This window comes from Alosa alosa, chromosome 21 (genome assembly GCF_017589495.1).
Source record: "Alosa alosa isolate M-15738 ecotype Scorff River chromosome 21, AALO_Geno_1.1, whole genome shotgun sequence".
Classification (NCBI taxonomy): domain Eukaryota; kingdom Metazoa; phylum Chordata; class Actinopteri; order Clupeiformes; family Clupeidae; genus Alosa; species Alosa alosa.
The window spans coordinates 25,733,378-25,750,164 of NC_063209.1; the positions used below are offsets into that span (position 1 = coordinate 25,733,378).

Below are 16,787 nucleotides of genomic sequence, written 5' to 3' on the forward strand. Positions count from 1 at the left end.
CTGTCTGTAGCCGCTGGCTTCACTACTTTCTCGTGCCTGACAAGGTTACACTGTTTTCGGTAAAAGCCGAGGTATGGGGAATTCCTAGCAGTCACATTTTCCCTTGAAACGATTGGCCAGTTCCTGCTTACCCACTTAGGGAGTAGTGGTGTGCTTCACAAAGTAGGAACAAGAACACAAAAACAGTCGCACAAGGTTGGGGGTGAACAATCGATAGGTAGCCTAGTCCGCAAGATGTTGTCATAAACAAATGAAACATGAAATTCCAGTTTGTAACTGGTCAATAACTTTTCGAGTGTTTTAGCCCGTTTCAATGCATTACACAAATCTGTTAAAATATGCTATTTAAAGGTGTCCTGTTTTGGTTATGAGATCAACATAACATAGACCCACGATGACGCCCATGACTTTTATCTCTAGGCGATCAGAAAGCAAAGGCTAGGCTACGTCGTTACACACTTGCGCAAAAATGGAGACGGTCCCTAATCTTATCAACATTTTCCTCCCCGCCCATTCGTCAACGGAGGAGTGGGATATTGGTATATTGCCTATTTGGGGAATTCTCCTACACTATGAAAATAATGAAATAAGATTAAACAAAAAAATCAAGCTGTCCCTTTAATGCAAAGCGGAAAAAGACCACATTACATGACAACGCTTTGCCGCATGCTGTTAAAATTCTTACGTAGTCTAAACCTGCCCATATGGGCTACATTGTCCATATCTAGGGAAGGCTTCTAAACGCATGTTTCTTAAAGTGACAATCAAATGTTCCATTTGTGGTTATTTTCGGGTGTGTGCAAAAACAAGTGCTTCCCATACCGGGAGTCGAACCCGGGCCGCCTGGGTGAAAACCAGGAATCCTAACCGCTAGACCATATGGGAGGTAACAAACCTGCACGACGAATGCCATACAATATTATCAACTTCTGACATTGTGCCCATACACATTCAGAAAGAGACTTGGCAGCCTAATCGCCTGACTCAGAACTGCCAATATAATTTTGGGAATTTCTCAATTATTCTCAATCTATTTCAAAGCGACGCGATTATTTGCCGTAGGTCATGTGTTGGGTTAGCTGTTGGTCTTGGAACTTGGAATATGGGAAATAGGGAATGCAAATGAATGAAACAAAGATGTTGTGCCATTTAGTTCGTCTTCCGTCCAAAGTAGGCTTGTAATGGGATTTTTTTTTTCTACAACTGCCTCGTGTGCTGCTATCATTTAACTGCAATTGCGAGCACTCGACTAGCCCTCAATTAAATAAATTGGTCAACGCGCTAACAACGATCCGCTTGGCCCGAGTTCGACCCCCCTAGTGCACATGTCAATTTACAACTTTGTAATTCATTACCGAATAGGCTACGTTCTGTAGCAATGCGATTCTTTAGCGCACCCCTGAGATAGAAATCGTCATTGCAGGATACACTCCACTCAGGCCTACATTCCACTTGTGACAGAAAATCCACAGTTCACATCAGGACGGAAATGTTTCCACGTTTTTCAGCGCGTTCTAGTGATTTACCCTTTTTCTAATTCTTAAAAGCACCAAAAAGAAGTTGACCAAGATCATACAATATTTCATTATTTAAAGTAGGCCTACAATAGCCTGCAGATTTCACTGTAGTCTATTCTATTTACACCTGATGGTTTCAGATATATAATATATAACATTTATTTAAAGGAAATAAAGTAATGGGGCTTTTTGTACATATTAGATGAGAGGAAAACAATATGTCAGGCCCAACTTCATAGGGGGAGCATTTATACCGCCAAACACCAACTAATTAGAGAGCTTTAGTTCGGCTGTTTCTGGACCAAGGCTGACTATATTTTCCAATACATCACACCAGTCCTCCTTCCACTACAACAGTGGCTAGCCTCAAATGTGTGTGTCTGTTGCACGTGTCGTTTACTGCTGCCCTGGGGGGTATTCCATCAACCTCGCTAAAGGCCAAACCTGGCTTATTTCGATAACCCATACAAAAAAATAATATATTCACATATATGCAGCTTGAACATATTCCAGTATAATCACATCTATGTTAAATAAATATATTTACATCTATGTGAAATACATATATTTCCATGTATTTTGCTTTTTTCAGAAAGCAAAGGCTAGGCTACTTTCTTTGCTTTTTCCTACTAAAAGAACTGACCACATTACTCCAATTCTTAAGTCCTTGCACTGGCTTCCAGTAAGTCACAGAATTGACTTTAAAGCACTATTGCTTGTTTATAAATCAGTAAATGGAGCAGGACCTAAATACTTGTCGGACATGCTTCAGCAGTACACACCTTCTCGTCCTCTCAGGTCCCAGGTGAAAAACCTGCTAGTAAAACCTACAGTTAGAACTAAACATGGTGAAGCAGCTTTTAGCTTCTATGCGGCTCAGCTGTGGAACCAACTTTCGGATGACATTAAAAAGGCCCCAACTGTAGCCAGTTTTAAATCTAGACTTAAGACCAAACTGTTCTCAGACACTTTCTGCTAACTGTGCCGAGTTACAAATTCTGAATCTGCCTCGATAATTATTCTACTTTGTCTTTTATTACTTTTTTTACTACTTTTGCCTTTGTTTTTGCTTACTAATTATTCTTTATTTTTTAAATGATTTTTTACCTTGTGTTTTATGTTTTCTTTTTATTATGATCTTTACCTTTTAACTATTCTTTGACTATATTGCCCTTCTATGCTTTTATTTGTTATTATCGTTTGGTTTTGTTTATGTAAAGCACATTGAATGACCTCTGTGTATGAAATGTGCTATATAAATAAACTTGACTTGAATATATTTCAAAATATAAGTTAATATTCAATATTGGCCACTTTCTTACATTTTATGCATATAATTATATATATTTAAATATATGGCAGTAAGAAGCATGATCACATGACCCTTGATGAAGATTCTGATCACATGATCTATATATTTCAGACATATATTTCTCTAATATAGTTCATATTCTACTATGGTTTGATATTTTCCGCATTGATCATTAAATATTTCACTATTGTGTTTACTTAAAATGAACCATAGTATCAGTATAAAGAGGAAGAAACACACAACACTTCTGTTATCTTTTATTCTATTTTATTGAAAATCTTTGTTTTTGTTATGGAACCTCAGTTCTGTCACTTTGGCATTTATTGCCTGGCCCAGCAATCTGGAGTGAGTGTCTGGCCTGGGAACTGCTTCAGGGTGGCCTCTGAATAAGACAGAACATATACAAATAGAACATGCAAAATATTAGTGACACAAATACAGATGCTAAAGTGCAGAAACACTGTTGTGTTATCAATGATAATTGGAGATAAATACAAAGTGAGTTGGAGAGAAAGACATACAAATAAAATAAACTTACCAATTATCGTCTTAGTCCTCTCAGGGTCCAGGCATTCCCTCTAAGTGCCTCCTAAAAAATAGCACAATCAATTAGGACCTCAAATAGTTACAGTTTACTAACACAGAAAAGATCTATGATGGTGAGGCGAAAATGGGAAGCAGTCGACACAGACAGCCTAACACTTTTAAATGATACAACACAACTAATATATCATATACACAGAAGAGAGAAGCACACAGATACACACTGAAAGGAAAAGTTAGTTTCATCCTCAAATTTTTACTAAACTTGTACAACCAAGAAGCTGCTATTTCATTAAAGTTAAACGTGTACATTTTATTGTAAAAGTTCACATCTGTATGGAATTACTCTACAAACCTTGTTGAATAAAAGCCTTCAGACTCACAACCTCCTCTTGGAGAGCCATTATCGCCACCTCTTCTGTAGGTGGTTGTCAGTTCTTGGTTATCTCCCACAGCTCACACTCATAGAGAGCTCTACCAGCCTTCTCTGAAACCTGCAAGTGAACAGAATATACAGCATGAATGAGATTGGCGTTGGTAAAGGGTATACTCGCGTAATATGTAATGTCCTGGGATATTCCCACTCATGAAGTGTCTCCCATCTGAGACTGCTATCTGAGACTGTAGGGAAGCTGTACCAACCATCATAGAAAGATATGGTTGGAAAGGTATATTTTCAGTTTACTTTGTGTCCCCAGAAGCTTGAAGCTAATTTCTTGTCATTCAAAAGATCAAAACTACTCAAACAAATGTATAAATTCTCAGAAACAAAAGGTTATGTTCTGCATTCGAAAATAGACCTTTAACAAAAAAGTAAAAAAAAAAAAAAGTAAACATTCATTTTTGATTACCTTTGGTCTATGTAATGATGAAGCATCAACATTTGTCAGTGAAGCATACTATGGGTTGGGCTTGGGTCGTCTTGGTCTCAGGTCTTCTGGTCCATCCTCCGGTGTCCTTGATGTAGCTTTCTAGTGTTGTCTCTCTAAAATGTAAAAAAAAGGGGTGTCAGTGCTCAAATGCACTACATGACCATACATGGTCCTTTTCAATACAATTCAACTTTTACATTTCCATAATTTAGCATGGGTGTGAATGGTTTTGCAAGAATGTCAGTGCACAAAGCATGACAAAGTAGTTTGATAGTGCACAAAAACAAAACGCATTACTTGCAATACCATTTCCATGAAATTAAGCACAGTACTTGTGTCTTCAATTTCTACACGTCCACTCTAATACTCTCCAGCACAACGTTACCACATTACATCCTATCTAAAAAATAAAAAAAGCTAATGTTAGCTCTAAGTGTTGTCCATGATGCAACAATAGCAGCTAGCTAGCTAAACCACAGTGCATAGAATGTCTACACCTTAGGCTAGTAATGTTAACCGTTACATTTTCTGTCTTGCATGACAAATCATAAGTTAGCTTCTATCTAGAAGCTATGTCTATCAATCTACATGCCAGAGGCAAATATACTACCAAATATGGCCGGGAGACAGGTTAAATTGGTATTTCACTCTGTCATTACAAGTCGTTTTCATTAATTGTCCAAACGTTTCTCAGTGAATTTATTTTTCAAACCCCTTTCAGGTGTAAAAAAATAAAGCTGGCTAATTTATGCTAACGTTAATGTTAGCATACAGAAAGTAGCAAAGGTTAGCTTCCAGCTTCCACCAATAATACCATTTTTAATTCGGACATTACCTTCTGCAAATGTTATATGAAAGCAATTTAGCATACAATGAAGATCTACTTACCAGCAATTTTGACCACCATGGCCTCGAAAACCGGCCAACTACCTCTTGGCTGCCTTCTTCTCCTCCACCACATAGTTTCTAGCAAGATGTTGATTGCATAACGTTACAGAGCCGTTGAAAAAGTCTTCCTCATTAACGTTTACTAATGCAGTCAGTCGGCAAAATGCTGGTTTTGCCCTCATACTCCCCGCCAATCCACTTAACCAGAGCAAACGTTTTACATTTGGACTAGTAGTAGCTGTTAGTTATGCTTATGTAATGAAAAAGCTGCAAACAAACATTTTAACCGTTATTCCAACGACCTTAGAGTACGTTGGTAGTGACATATTTTGAAGTTGAAGGTAGCCTTTTTTGTAAACCTCACCCATCACTACCTGTGTGCAAATAAGTTAATTGAATATATTCACCATATATGTTCATGTAAGATATACACATATATGTTACATTGCTGGGTCCCACATATACTTGCATATATACATTCTTGTACTATATATGTATTAAATATATTGTAGCCATCTATTTAAATATAAACTGGATGTAGCTGCATATATGTGAATATATTTTCCCCCTTGATTTTTCTGTATGGGAAGTCTCGCTAATTTTAGTGAGAAGTCCGTTCCATTAATGAGGTTAACGTGAATCCCAGCTTGGTAACCATGGGGATTTATTAGTTCTGTGGCATAAATTCCCATGGTTACCAAGCTGGTAACTTTTTTAGCTAACTTTCAAGCTTTTTTTTTTTTTCTTTTTACTGTCTATGCTTTCAAGCTAAATTAAGCTGTGTTGCAAAAAAAAAACAATCAGTCGGAAAACGAGTCCTAAAAGATGGTTCCGTCAACCTGTGCTCTCGTCACCTGTAGCCTACAACTTCAAAAATAGAAGTAGGCCTATAGAAATTTTTTTTTTTTTTCCGACAGTGCACCAAGCATGGATTTACACATTCACTACCTCCAAAGAATGTATGAAGATTATACGATTAAACATGTTTTAACTTCACATGCGTGTGGTTCTAGGAATCGTGCTACTCTGTCACACGTTCGGTGGTGGTGTAACGTGCAGCGAGACGATATAGGAAAATAATTATATTCTTGCGTGTTCGCAGGTTCGCTTCCCATACGAAGTATTAAGGCTACATTGTTTATCTGATGATGGCATTTTTAGTTATAATCTTTGATGAAAGACATATGTCTACTGCTGATAAAGGGTCATGCACATTTGGTAGGCTGTTCAGTGACATATCTGATGCAAGCCAAAGGATAATTATTCTGTAGCCTAGGCAGCGAATAATTAAAACTGCTTCATGTGTCGACGATTGTTCATGAATGTCAAATCAACTGTGTGCCACACAGATCAAAAACTAGGCATAAATTGAATTGAAAGCCATTGCATTTCAGATAATTTTATTTCAAACACTTTGGGACTTATGGGAGACAATAGGCTATTATGTTGATACTAATTTATTTTATGACCACCTACACCTAGACAATAATTTGGAGTGAACTCTTTTAATATAAGAACGTAGGCTATAGATAGTTTTGAATATATGGCAAAGTTGTTTTTGAGTTTATACTATTTATTCATTCACTCGTTTTGTTCAAGCATAGACATAGGCTATAGTCTATGTGTTCAAGAGTGAAGCCAATCAAACTCGCAATTGATTTCATTAGCATTGTTGTTTTAAATGTATGCTTTGATTATTCTCCAATTTATGTAGGCAATCATTTTTTTTCTCTCGATGTTAAATTTGAAGACTTTCGATGAAAATCCTGTAGATGGCGCTTGCCTATCGAACAGAAATCATTGTCTTAATTTTACGACATATATCGTCTTTTCGTCAATCTACTGTTTTGGTCTACTTTTCTACCTCGTGCACGAGCAGAGATGAAGCTGAACTAAACCTCGCTTGAATAAACGAGGCCAAGATGCCGCTAACTTGAGTTAATGGAACGGCTTCAGCCCCAAGTGAAAGTCTACGCTAGTTCAAGCCAGGCTATTTCTGTTAAGCGCCGCCTTTATTAGCGAGGTTGATGGAATACCCCCCTGGTGTGCATAATGCTCCTCTGTATAGCATCATACCTTTCAATCACTTTGTTCATTCTCTCCCCTCCCTTCTAACACCCTAGAGGTGCTCACCTAGAGGACTTGCATGACCACAAATCACTTTAAGAGTCTACGTGCACTCACAGTCTCTACCAGTTAAAAAGGTATGTCGACTCCACTGTTTTAATGTCAGGTTTGTCCTCAATTCTACAGTCCTTAATTCTGGCAGGAGATTTTGTTCAAATGTAAACCATCAAATTCACCTCTCACTACAAAGGGTATGCTATGAAGCCAGTAACTGTAACAGTTACTAGCTTACCCAGGTAACATCAGGAGTGGATATAGCCTCTTCTCTTAAAGAGCTTGCTGTTTGAGTTTGCTGCCAGTGTTTGTCAAGTGTTGTGTTACGTGTGTTTTTCTTATTTTTGTTATCTCACTCATCTATATGCTTTCTCTGTATATTGAATAAAAAAACATCATAATAATAATAATAATAATAATAATAAAAGGTAACACCAGGAGTAACCACTAATCTCAAATCAACAGGTCTCTTCATGTAGTATAACATTATTTTAGAGATCAGTGATTACTGTTGAAGTTACCGTGGGTAAACGAGTAACCTCACTCCGTAATAGGCCTCAGCTCTCCTGAAGCAAGTTGTTGATTCACTGGAGTAGTTCGGGGGGGTATTCCAAATATGCGGTCTAGTGGCAAACCTGAGTGGCAAACCTTTGGCAGTGTACCTGCTAAACCTCCTAATATTGGAACACTGTGTGGTATACCACGAAGTAAGGTCACTGGCTTACCCAGGTAACTTCAGGTGAAACTAACTGCTAACAGGTGTAACTAACTGCTGATCTTCAAACAACACGTCACTTTAGAATCAATAGCCGCTCAGTGCAGTGCTTTTGGAGATCAGCAGTTATTCTCATAGTTACCCAGGTTAGCCAGTTTCACAGGCAGGGCTCTTCTAGTAGGAGATGTACCACATACTCTTAGTTAAAGGTAGTCAGCGATTGCATATCTTGTTGCGTATGTTTATGTTTAAATTTCTTGGCAGACGCTTTTGTTCAAAACAACATACATTATATTTTAACCAAGGACCAAACAAAACACACCAGAGGTAGCTCACCCCTCCCTTCAGTATTCCTACAGAAACTCCACAGAGGGGTTTTGTTACAAAGACCTATTTTTTTACAGTGTACTCACAGGATGGGCAGCTAGTGGATCATGAGATGTTCAGTGACTGACAAACAGTGTTATGGGCTTGAAATTGTGTATGATCACGGACCTCCCTTTAACTTATCGGGTTAGTCACTAAATCATGTACTTGGAATGATTGAGTGTCAAGACTGTATATGGACAATGGAGTTGAACAGTGTATGGTAATATTAATTGAAGGTACTATAAATAAAATGAATAGGTCTGAATTGAACAACAAATTAGAAATTTAATTTTTCAGATCTATAACAATACAAAACACGTCAACAAGGTACAACTGTTTACTAAAAATTCCAGATTTATTAAAATAATAAATTTACAACACATTTGGTGAAATGGTGACCAAGCTGAAGCAGGGTCCTGTTTGTAATTTTGTAAAGAAGCGCTAGGTAGTTGAATGTGCGAACACCCGAGTTGGGAAATTTACACCGCTTTCTCTGCGACCACTTGACAGATCACTGCCTAAGCAAGTCCACTTCATATACACTGGAGTTTGTAATGGATCAAATCTGAGAAACCGGCTCTGGAGCAGCCTACACCGGCACTTCATTCTTTTGGTCCATCCAGATGTCTCTCAATGCTTATATACGAGAAGTACAACACAAGACTAAGTCACAGTGGTACCTTATGGTCAAACAGTAGCATAGAAAGTGCGTGTAAATATCCCCTTTCCCGTAGTCTGTTGCGTTTTCTTTTATATACCGGCAGGGCAGTGCATAGAAAGAAGGCACTGATGGTCTTGAGATTAGCGCATGGTCACCAGCTCCTCTGAGGAGGTGGGGTGGATGGCAATGGTGTTGTCGAAGTCCGCTTTGGTGGCGCCCATCCTGATCGCAACAGCGAAACCCTGCAGCATCTCATCACAGCCAAGGCCCTGCATGTGGAGGCCAACCACCTGAGAGGAAGGAGGGAGGGAGGGAGAGAGAGAGAGAGAGAGAGAGGAGAGAGAGAGAGGGAGAACAAAAGCAAACACAAAAAGAGTAAAGTGGTGCAAAATAACTGAAGTAAACCAGCACAGAAATCAAATTCAACATGAGCTGGTGCACTAACACCAACATGTTTGAAATGGCAGCACACAGTCTGAGAGTTCAGTTTTCGCATTGTCATTGGTGCAGAGGACTATCCCACATGCCACCTTAGATACGGATGGACTCGGTGACTGCGCGTGGGCAGTCAGTCATCCACCAAACAACTTGTAGCTCAAGTTTACTCATGTCAGCCAGAACTGGTCTGGGTACTGCTCAGTCAGACTTGGCCATACCTTCTCCTCCTTGCCCACGCAGATAAGCTTCATGGCGCACTGAGTCTTGCGGGTGGTGACGGCATGGTACATGGGCGTGAATGAGGTTTGGTAGGTCTTCAGATTCTCCTTCCCCCAGCTTTTGATGGCCTCCTCTGCAACAGCATGCAAGGGAGAATGTAAGGTGTCAATTAAAGTGGAGCAAGTTATACCTCTAGTCCGTCTTCATCACAATGTTCAAAACGGCTCCCACAATAGGCCAAAGCAGTAGTATGAGCATCTTAAACGTGTTATATGTTAACATGGTCATATGTTGACTTCTCTCTTAAACCTACAGTGCTGCTTGAAAGTTTGTAAACCCTCATGGTCAGTTGCTTTTTACAAAAAAAAAAAATCAAAATAACCTTATTTAAGGAACATCCAAACCCCAATCTGTAAAGCTGACCTTCCAAATAATAGACAAAGAAAATAAAGCTTTATAGTTTCATTATATATTCAACAAAAGTGGTTTAGTTCACAAAAAATCTAAATATGATGAAATATGGATCATGTAGTTAATTTCTTGTAGCACATCCTTTTGCAACCACTACTTCAACCAAAAGCCTTCTGTACCCATTAACCAGTGTCTCACATCTGGTTCTGCAGATTTTTGCCTACTCTTCCTTGCAGGACTCAGCCAGTGGAGAGAGGTTGGAGGGTCACCTGGCATGCACTGCCCACTACAGATCTAGCCAAAACATTTCTATTGAATTAAGGTCTGTACATTGACTAGGCCAATCCAGAGTATGAATTATTTTTATCTTAAGCCATTCCTTGGCCATTTTGCTTGAATGCTTATAGGGTCATTGTCTTGTAAAATCCATTTCCTCCCTACCTCATCTACCTGACTGACATGAGGTTCAGATCAAGAAATTGTCGATAGGCCTGAGAATTCATGGTTTCCTGGATGATATGGAGTCGTCTAGGTCCAGAGGCAGAAAAACAGCCCCACACCTCCACATTTCCACCACCATGCTTCACTGTTGAGAGGTCTTTTTCTTGGTTTACAGAGTTGGCTTTCCTCCAAACATGGCGATTCGACTTGTGACCAGATAATTCTATTTTGGACTCACCTGTCCAGAGAATGGACTTCCAGAAGGCCAGAAGTTGAATCGGGCAGTTTTCTTATCTCGAGAGCAGAGGCTTCCTTCTAGCAATCCTCCCATGAACGTCATGTATGTTCCAGTTTCGTCTGATTGTAGATGCATGTTGATTTATTCCAGATGCTGCCAGAGGTCTGTAACTCTCTAGAAGTGATGGGTGGGTTGTCTTTTACCAAATTCATTATCTTTCTGGTGCATCTTGCTTATACTTTTGATGGGCATCCACTTCTAGAAAATGTTGCTGTGATGTTGAATACCCTCCATTTGCATTTACCTACTTGACCTTACCAATGCAGCTGGGGCTTCACTTCCTTTTACAGATACATTAATTCCATGTTTCATAAATGTTTTGGTTTCTCACGGAATTCCCTCTAAACAAGGCCATGCATTTCAAATATTCACACCTGGCAGTTCATATTTAAAAACTGGTCATCATAAAATAAGAAAATCATGGTAAAACTACAGAAAACTCCCAACTGTTCAAGGGGTTCACATTCTTTCAAGCAGCACTGTAGGTTTTCCTGTAACTGAAACCCTCCAAACACAATGTCACATTAATCAAAAAGGAAACAATTCCAGGTTTAGCATCCTGTTGGAACATATCTCATATTAAAAGGAGCATGCGTGGTTTTACTAAATTCAACAATTAGCAGTTCACCAGTACAGTGTAAATACAATCATTTGGAGGAGAATGAACACCTCTACAGACAGGGGGCTGCAAACTCCTGGCAGCAGGGGTTTACAAATGGTAGCGGTCAGAGTATTATACTGACCATCACATTGCCATACAATGTCCTTTGTTGTGCTCTACACACAAAAAGGCACAACGCACTTTCTGAAGTAAAAAAAAGTGTTGACTATACTGTACAAAAGTGCTCCCTTGGACAAGACATTTTAAAATTCAACGGACAGTTGACGACCGGGAAACAGATTTTGCAATTAAAACAATGACATAACACTGCTTTTTGATAATTCAATGGTAAGCTTCCAACACATAGTCAGTTCCTTGCTGGATCAGAATGCAAAGCTTCCTTTAGACTAATCCTATTTATTCAGTGTGCCTCTTTCCAACTAATTCCATTTAATCCGACTGAAACTGCGGTTGAACCCTATTATCTAGTCATCATTATTCATCTCCAGCCAATTAGAACGACTGTTCTGAAGTCCCTTGTATTTCCTGATGCCATAGACAAGTTTCTCAAGTTCATAAGGAGCCTTTTTTTACTAACACCCGAGTCAGTCAGATACTTTATAGCTTCTGGTTCAAGGACCTGGTTCAATAGTCCATTTGTTCCATTCAAAAGGGGCATCTTGAGAAGAACCTAGTGGGCCAAGAGTAAAGATCACACTACATAGATTTTTTCAAAAATGCCCAGGCTGAACTCACCCTCTGTGAGTCCCACGGTGCCTATAGGTGGATGGGCGAACACCACGGTGGGAATGTTGCTGTAGTCCACTTTGGACTCTGGCTTGTTTTCAAAGAGTCGATGGGCAAGCTTTCGGCCCGCGGCGATAGCAACTGGCCACACAGAGAGGAACAGGTGTGAAACACACTGACAGACAGCAAGAAAACGTCACAATACCATGCAATGGAGATAACATCACGTCTTGGCATCTACTATGAGTAACAGGCAACGGTGAAGATCAGTTTTTTTTTTTCAAAAATATTGACCTGAGCTTTGAGACTTGTGTCTCATGCAGGCAGTGTGAATGCCCTAACCAGTTAACAGGGCTGCCAGAATGAAAATCATGATGTTCTGCTGCCACACACACACACACACACACACACACACACTCACTCACTGTATCTAGTGTAAAACAGGCTTGATGCCAACAATCCTACTACCTGAGCTACATTTTTATTACAAATGTATTTACTGATGTAGTGAATCATCATTTACAAAGTGTGCTAATACTACTGATGATGCTGCAACTACTTTGACTTCCAGTACTGATAACTCCAATAACAACCACAGCAGCAATTTAGCATGGGGAATTTGGGTCATAAATAGTCTCCCTAAAGACAATAATGTGGAAGTATAACTATTCACTCATTATCACTGGTGGAGAAGGTCAAATTACCAGGAGTAAGGAGGGCCTTGCCGCAAACATCTCCAACCGCGTAGATTCCTTGACGGGTGGTGTTTTGAAATTCATCCACCACAATGTGACCCTTCTCATCGACCTCCACACCCTGTTGGGCAAATATGGAAGTCCATCAACTGTGCTTCACAGACCAGAACATGTTCTGTTTAAGAATGTTGTCTAAACTTGGATGGATTTACCATATGACTGATGTTGAGTCCATTAGTGTTAGGTTCTCTGCCTATAGCCCAGAGAAGGCAGTCCACTTCATCAAGGACCCCAATCTTGTCCTCTTCCTTTTTCTCTGGGTCTCTGGTGACCAGTGTGACCTCCAGACCTTGGTTCATTTTCCTGACTGACTTCACCTATCACACATCACTTACCAATTAGCAAGCATTAGGGCGCGAGAGAGGGAGGTCTCAAGGTCAAGACACTGTAAGGTTCTAGGAGGAAATGGGAGTTAATAATATCTACCTGTGTGTTCCTCCACAATTCAATCCCAGCATTTTCCAACTCTCTGGTGCAACTTGCGCTTATGAAGGAATCAAAGTTCCTCAATACCTAGCGAAAAAGACAAAATTAAAAAGTTAATCAAAAACAGTGAACTTTACGTTGTGCCTTATGAGAGAAAACATGGAACTCACATGTAAAGAGGGTTCTTACCTCACCCTGTCGAATGATGACTGATGTCTTGGACCCCAAAGTGGAGAGGATGCCAGCCATCTCCACAGCAATATACCCAGCCCCCACAATAACACTGCGTCTACAGGGACAGGGACGGACAAAGCTCAGCAGATGACACAGCCACTAAGTTCTGAGAAACAACGTTTACACAATACAAATACAAATCTTAGCACAGCCCTGTTCTGTGACTCACTTTGGAAGGGTATCAAGTTCAAAGAAACCATCACTGGTGATGCCAAGATTCGCACCTATGAAAAGAAAACACAAAAAAGGCTCTACTGACCAGACTCTTTCAGTTTCCTGAATGATCTTATCAACCAGATTTGCACAAAGGTAACAATAGCAAACAAGGAAGCACACTAGTCATTTTCAAGTAGTGAGTGTTAAAAACATGCGAGGTGGCATATATTGTTGCTATGATACTTTTTATTTAGCTAAATCGCTAAGCTCCCTGACTTAGCTAAGACAGGCAGCTAAGCAACAACCCATTGTTGAAAAAAAATGGCACCTTAAGTTTAACTATTTGTAACTTTCAGCACCTTGTGATTTTAGAAGCCTTGCTTTTTTTTGTGCTTGCGCATACCCCCCCCAAAAAAAATGGGAAAACCCACTGGCACCTCACCTGGGATGTCATTGTCGCTGAGGACAGACGGTCGGCCTCCTGTGGCAATAAGAATGTGTGGTGCCGTATACTTCTTCCCATTGACCTCTACTGTGGGCTCAGGGTCGTCAGTGAAGGATGCAAGGCCATGGATGGACTCAATGTTTGCCTAGAGCGGGAAGACATAACACCTCCAAGTCACATTGACCATCAATAGCACAATCATCAACATCAACCATTGTTTACTCGGGGGCGATTGACTGAGCATTAAGCTCTTTTACACCAATGTTCTGAATTTACATTCAAACAACAACAATCAAATAAAAAACAATAACTAAAAAAAGAGTATGGAAATGAAAATGAGCCAAAATGAAAAATAACAATGTTTAGGTGCCTCAAAATTGAGACAACACAAAGGTCTTGCCTTGTCGAGATTCCCCTGATAGATCTGATTTAGTCGACCAACGTAAGCATCCCTCTTGCTTTTGAGCATGCTGTGGGCACACAGAAAAACACATTTCAATTGAATTCCCTTATCAGTTGCAATTGTCACTATCTTCAGTGGAGAGGCTATGGTCAGCTTCAGGGAGCAAACAAGCTTTGACTCCACCTCTAAGTCTGTTATCACTCCAGATCACCTTGAGTTACACTTGAAGGGTGTGGAATGCTTAGCTCAGACAAACTCATTTAAAAAGCAACAACAGAGCCTTAGTCCATGAGTAAAACCATCCATCCTGTTGCAATCTGAACTTCCCTAAAGAGGTAACATTACATTATGCAAGCAGTGAATAACAAAGCTCTGTTACCAACTGACGTGCAATCGCCCGCCGCCACCACCACCACCACCACCCTCTCCTCCGCACACATACAAACTCAACTTGACCAAACATGACTGAATTGCAGCACTGTCGGTCTCAGTGGTGTCAGCTTACTTACTGCCAGCTGAACTGAGCGTTGCCACCAAGGTAACCATAGTCCGCTCGGTCATGAGCTACCTCTGCATGCACAGCCGCATTCCACATTACCTGTCCATACAGCAAGAGGCAAGGTCAGCGATCAGTCCAGTCATGTTAGGTACATTTCAAGGATTAGGGCTGTGTATTTAAAGATGGATGCACACAATAGAAGAATAGAATAGGAGCGACATCACTACCTTCTTGGGGACGCAGCCCACGTTCACCTAAAGCCAAAAATGACATACCATTATACATTTATTTACATAAACAAATCCTACAAAACAACTATTTAAGTAAAAATAACTTGGATTCAAATATGTACTGATCATGTATGTAAGTAAGGGGTTGCATACGTTAGTAGAAAAATAGTGTGGAAAAATAATGTGATAACACTAACTGAAACCAAGTTAAACCAACACCAGCTGTCTAAGGTATGAAAATTCCCAAATCTCTCAAGAAAAGAAAAACTCCCTCCCACCCACATAAGTTAACACCATGCCCAGCTTTGAAGAAGTGGGTTAGCCTATTGCAAAACGATCCTAATTTCTTCATAGAATTTTGCAGAACCATGTCCAATCCGAAACTCTGTTTGACATCATAGACTACGGCAACCATCGATAGTAGGGTACAGTTTACATTAGCTACTCTGAAGCAGAGACGGTACGCTGGAGCGGTGCCCACTGCTTTTAAGCTCTGACAAACCACAACATTGCGCACAAAAAAAACACGCCACAAAAAGAGCGTAATCTGGAGGCTTCGCAATGCACTGGACTAGGCTACATGTGACATTTGCGAAGAACCACCGCGGCCAATATATGTTGGAAAAACTATACTGGCTTGGCAGAACTCTCGCGCTGATGTTTCGGCGCAACAAGTAGGATAAGCAGGCTTTTCATAGATCACATAGCATGTTGCTGTAACCAGGATAACGTCTACTCACGCAGGTACCTCCAAGTTTGTGACTCTCGATCACGGCGGTGGAAGCCCCCAACTCCGCCGCCCTCCGGGCACCGGCCAGCCCCCAGATCCACCGCCTATGACCAGAAAATCGAACCGGGTGACCGTGTCAGAAGCCATGGTCCGACTGAGAAGTCTACAAGAGGGTGAAAGCAATCGCCGGAGTGTAAGGAGTGACACTTGCACTCGAGTAAACTGTATTATAATAGCCATAACCAGGAAGCGCACAGCACCGGACGCAGTTGTTTAGACTAATGGGAGGGACATTCCAATGAGTGATGCTGAAAGCCAGTGCTTAGTCATTGTGAATTGCAACAATAGTGTGTAAATCCCAGAAACAGTTTTAACAATAGTCATGGTGATGTTAGTGGCCTACTGTCCATTAGGCTTGTATGACTCCCGCATCCATATGGCCGGTGAGACATGAAATAGTTTACAGAAACACTGTTTCAGGTGTAAGCGCGTATAATGACATTTGATTCGACCAGCAGGGGAGCAAGGGCAACCATGTCACTTTTCAGAGAAGCTGGTGTTTCTGGAAACCATTTAACATGTGCTCTGAATTTTAATACCAAACTGTCGCCGTGGGAGAGGCGACGCCGTGAGTCACAAATGATCACAAAATGACTTTAAAAATGCACTGGCAATCCAATCAGGTTATGGGACAGTAACGCACACGTTTGCCTTACAGGCAGGCAATGCACTCACCGACAAAGTGTCGCTATGTTT

General features: G+C 40.4%; 1 protein-coding gene, 1 long non-coding RNA gene and 1 other non-coding gene across 3 annotated transcripts; all 3 read right to left on the bottom strand.

The window, feature by feature from the left end:
• Positions 1-813: 813 nt before the first annotated feature.
• On the bottom strand, positions 814-885 carry trnae-uuc. Its single transcript has one exon. It is a non-coding gene; the product is annotated as a tRNA-Glu (tRNA).
• A 2,200-nt stretch (positions 886-3,085) lies between these two features.
• Positions 3,086-5,405, bottom strand: LOC125286646. The gene is made up of 5 exons (XR_007192214.1): positions 5,133-5,405; positions 4,224-4,357; positions 3,728-3,866; positions 3,368-3,418; positions 3,086-3,211 (listed from the first exon to the last, which is right to left on the bottom strand). It is a non-coding gene; the product is annotated as an uncharacterized LOC125286646 (long non-coding RNA).
• A 3,197-nt stretch (positions 5,406-8,602) lies between these two features.
• On the bottom strand, positions 8,603-16,746 carry gsr (glutathione reductase). Its single transcript, XM_048230655.1, is given in 14 exon segments — positions 8,603-9,288; positions 9,655-9,788; positions 12,163-12,294; positions 12,858-12,969; positions 13,061-13,225; positions 13,335-13,421; positions 13,524-13,623; positions 13,738-13,792; positions 14,167-14,314; positions 14,570-14,639; positions 15,082-15,170; positions 15,299-15,325; positions 16,042-16,118; positions 16,121-16,746. Coding segments are annotated over 14 exon segments (1,497 nt in total). The 5' UTR covers positions 16,272-16,746; the 3' UTR covers positions 8,603-9,138.
• Between the last annotated feature and the right edge of the window lie 41 nt (positions 16,747-16,787).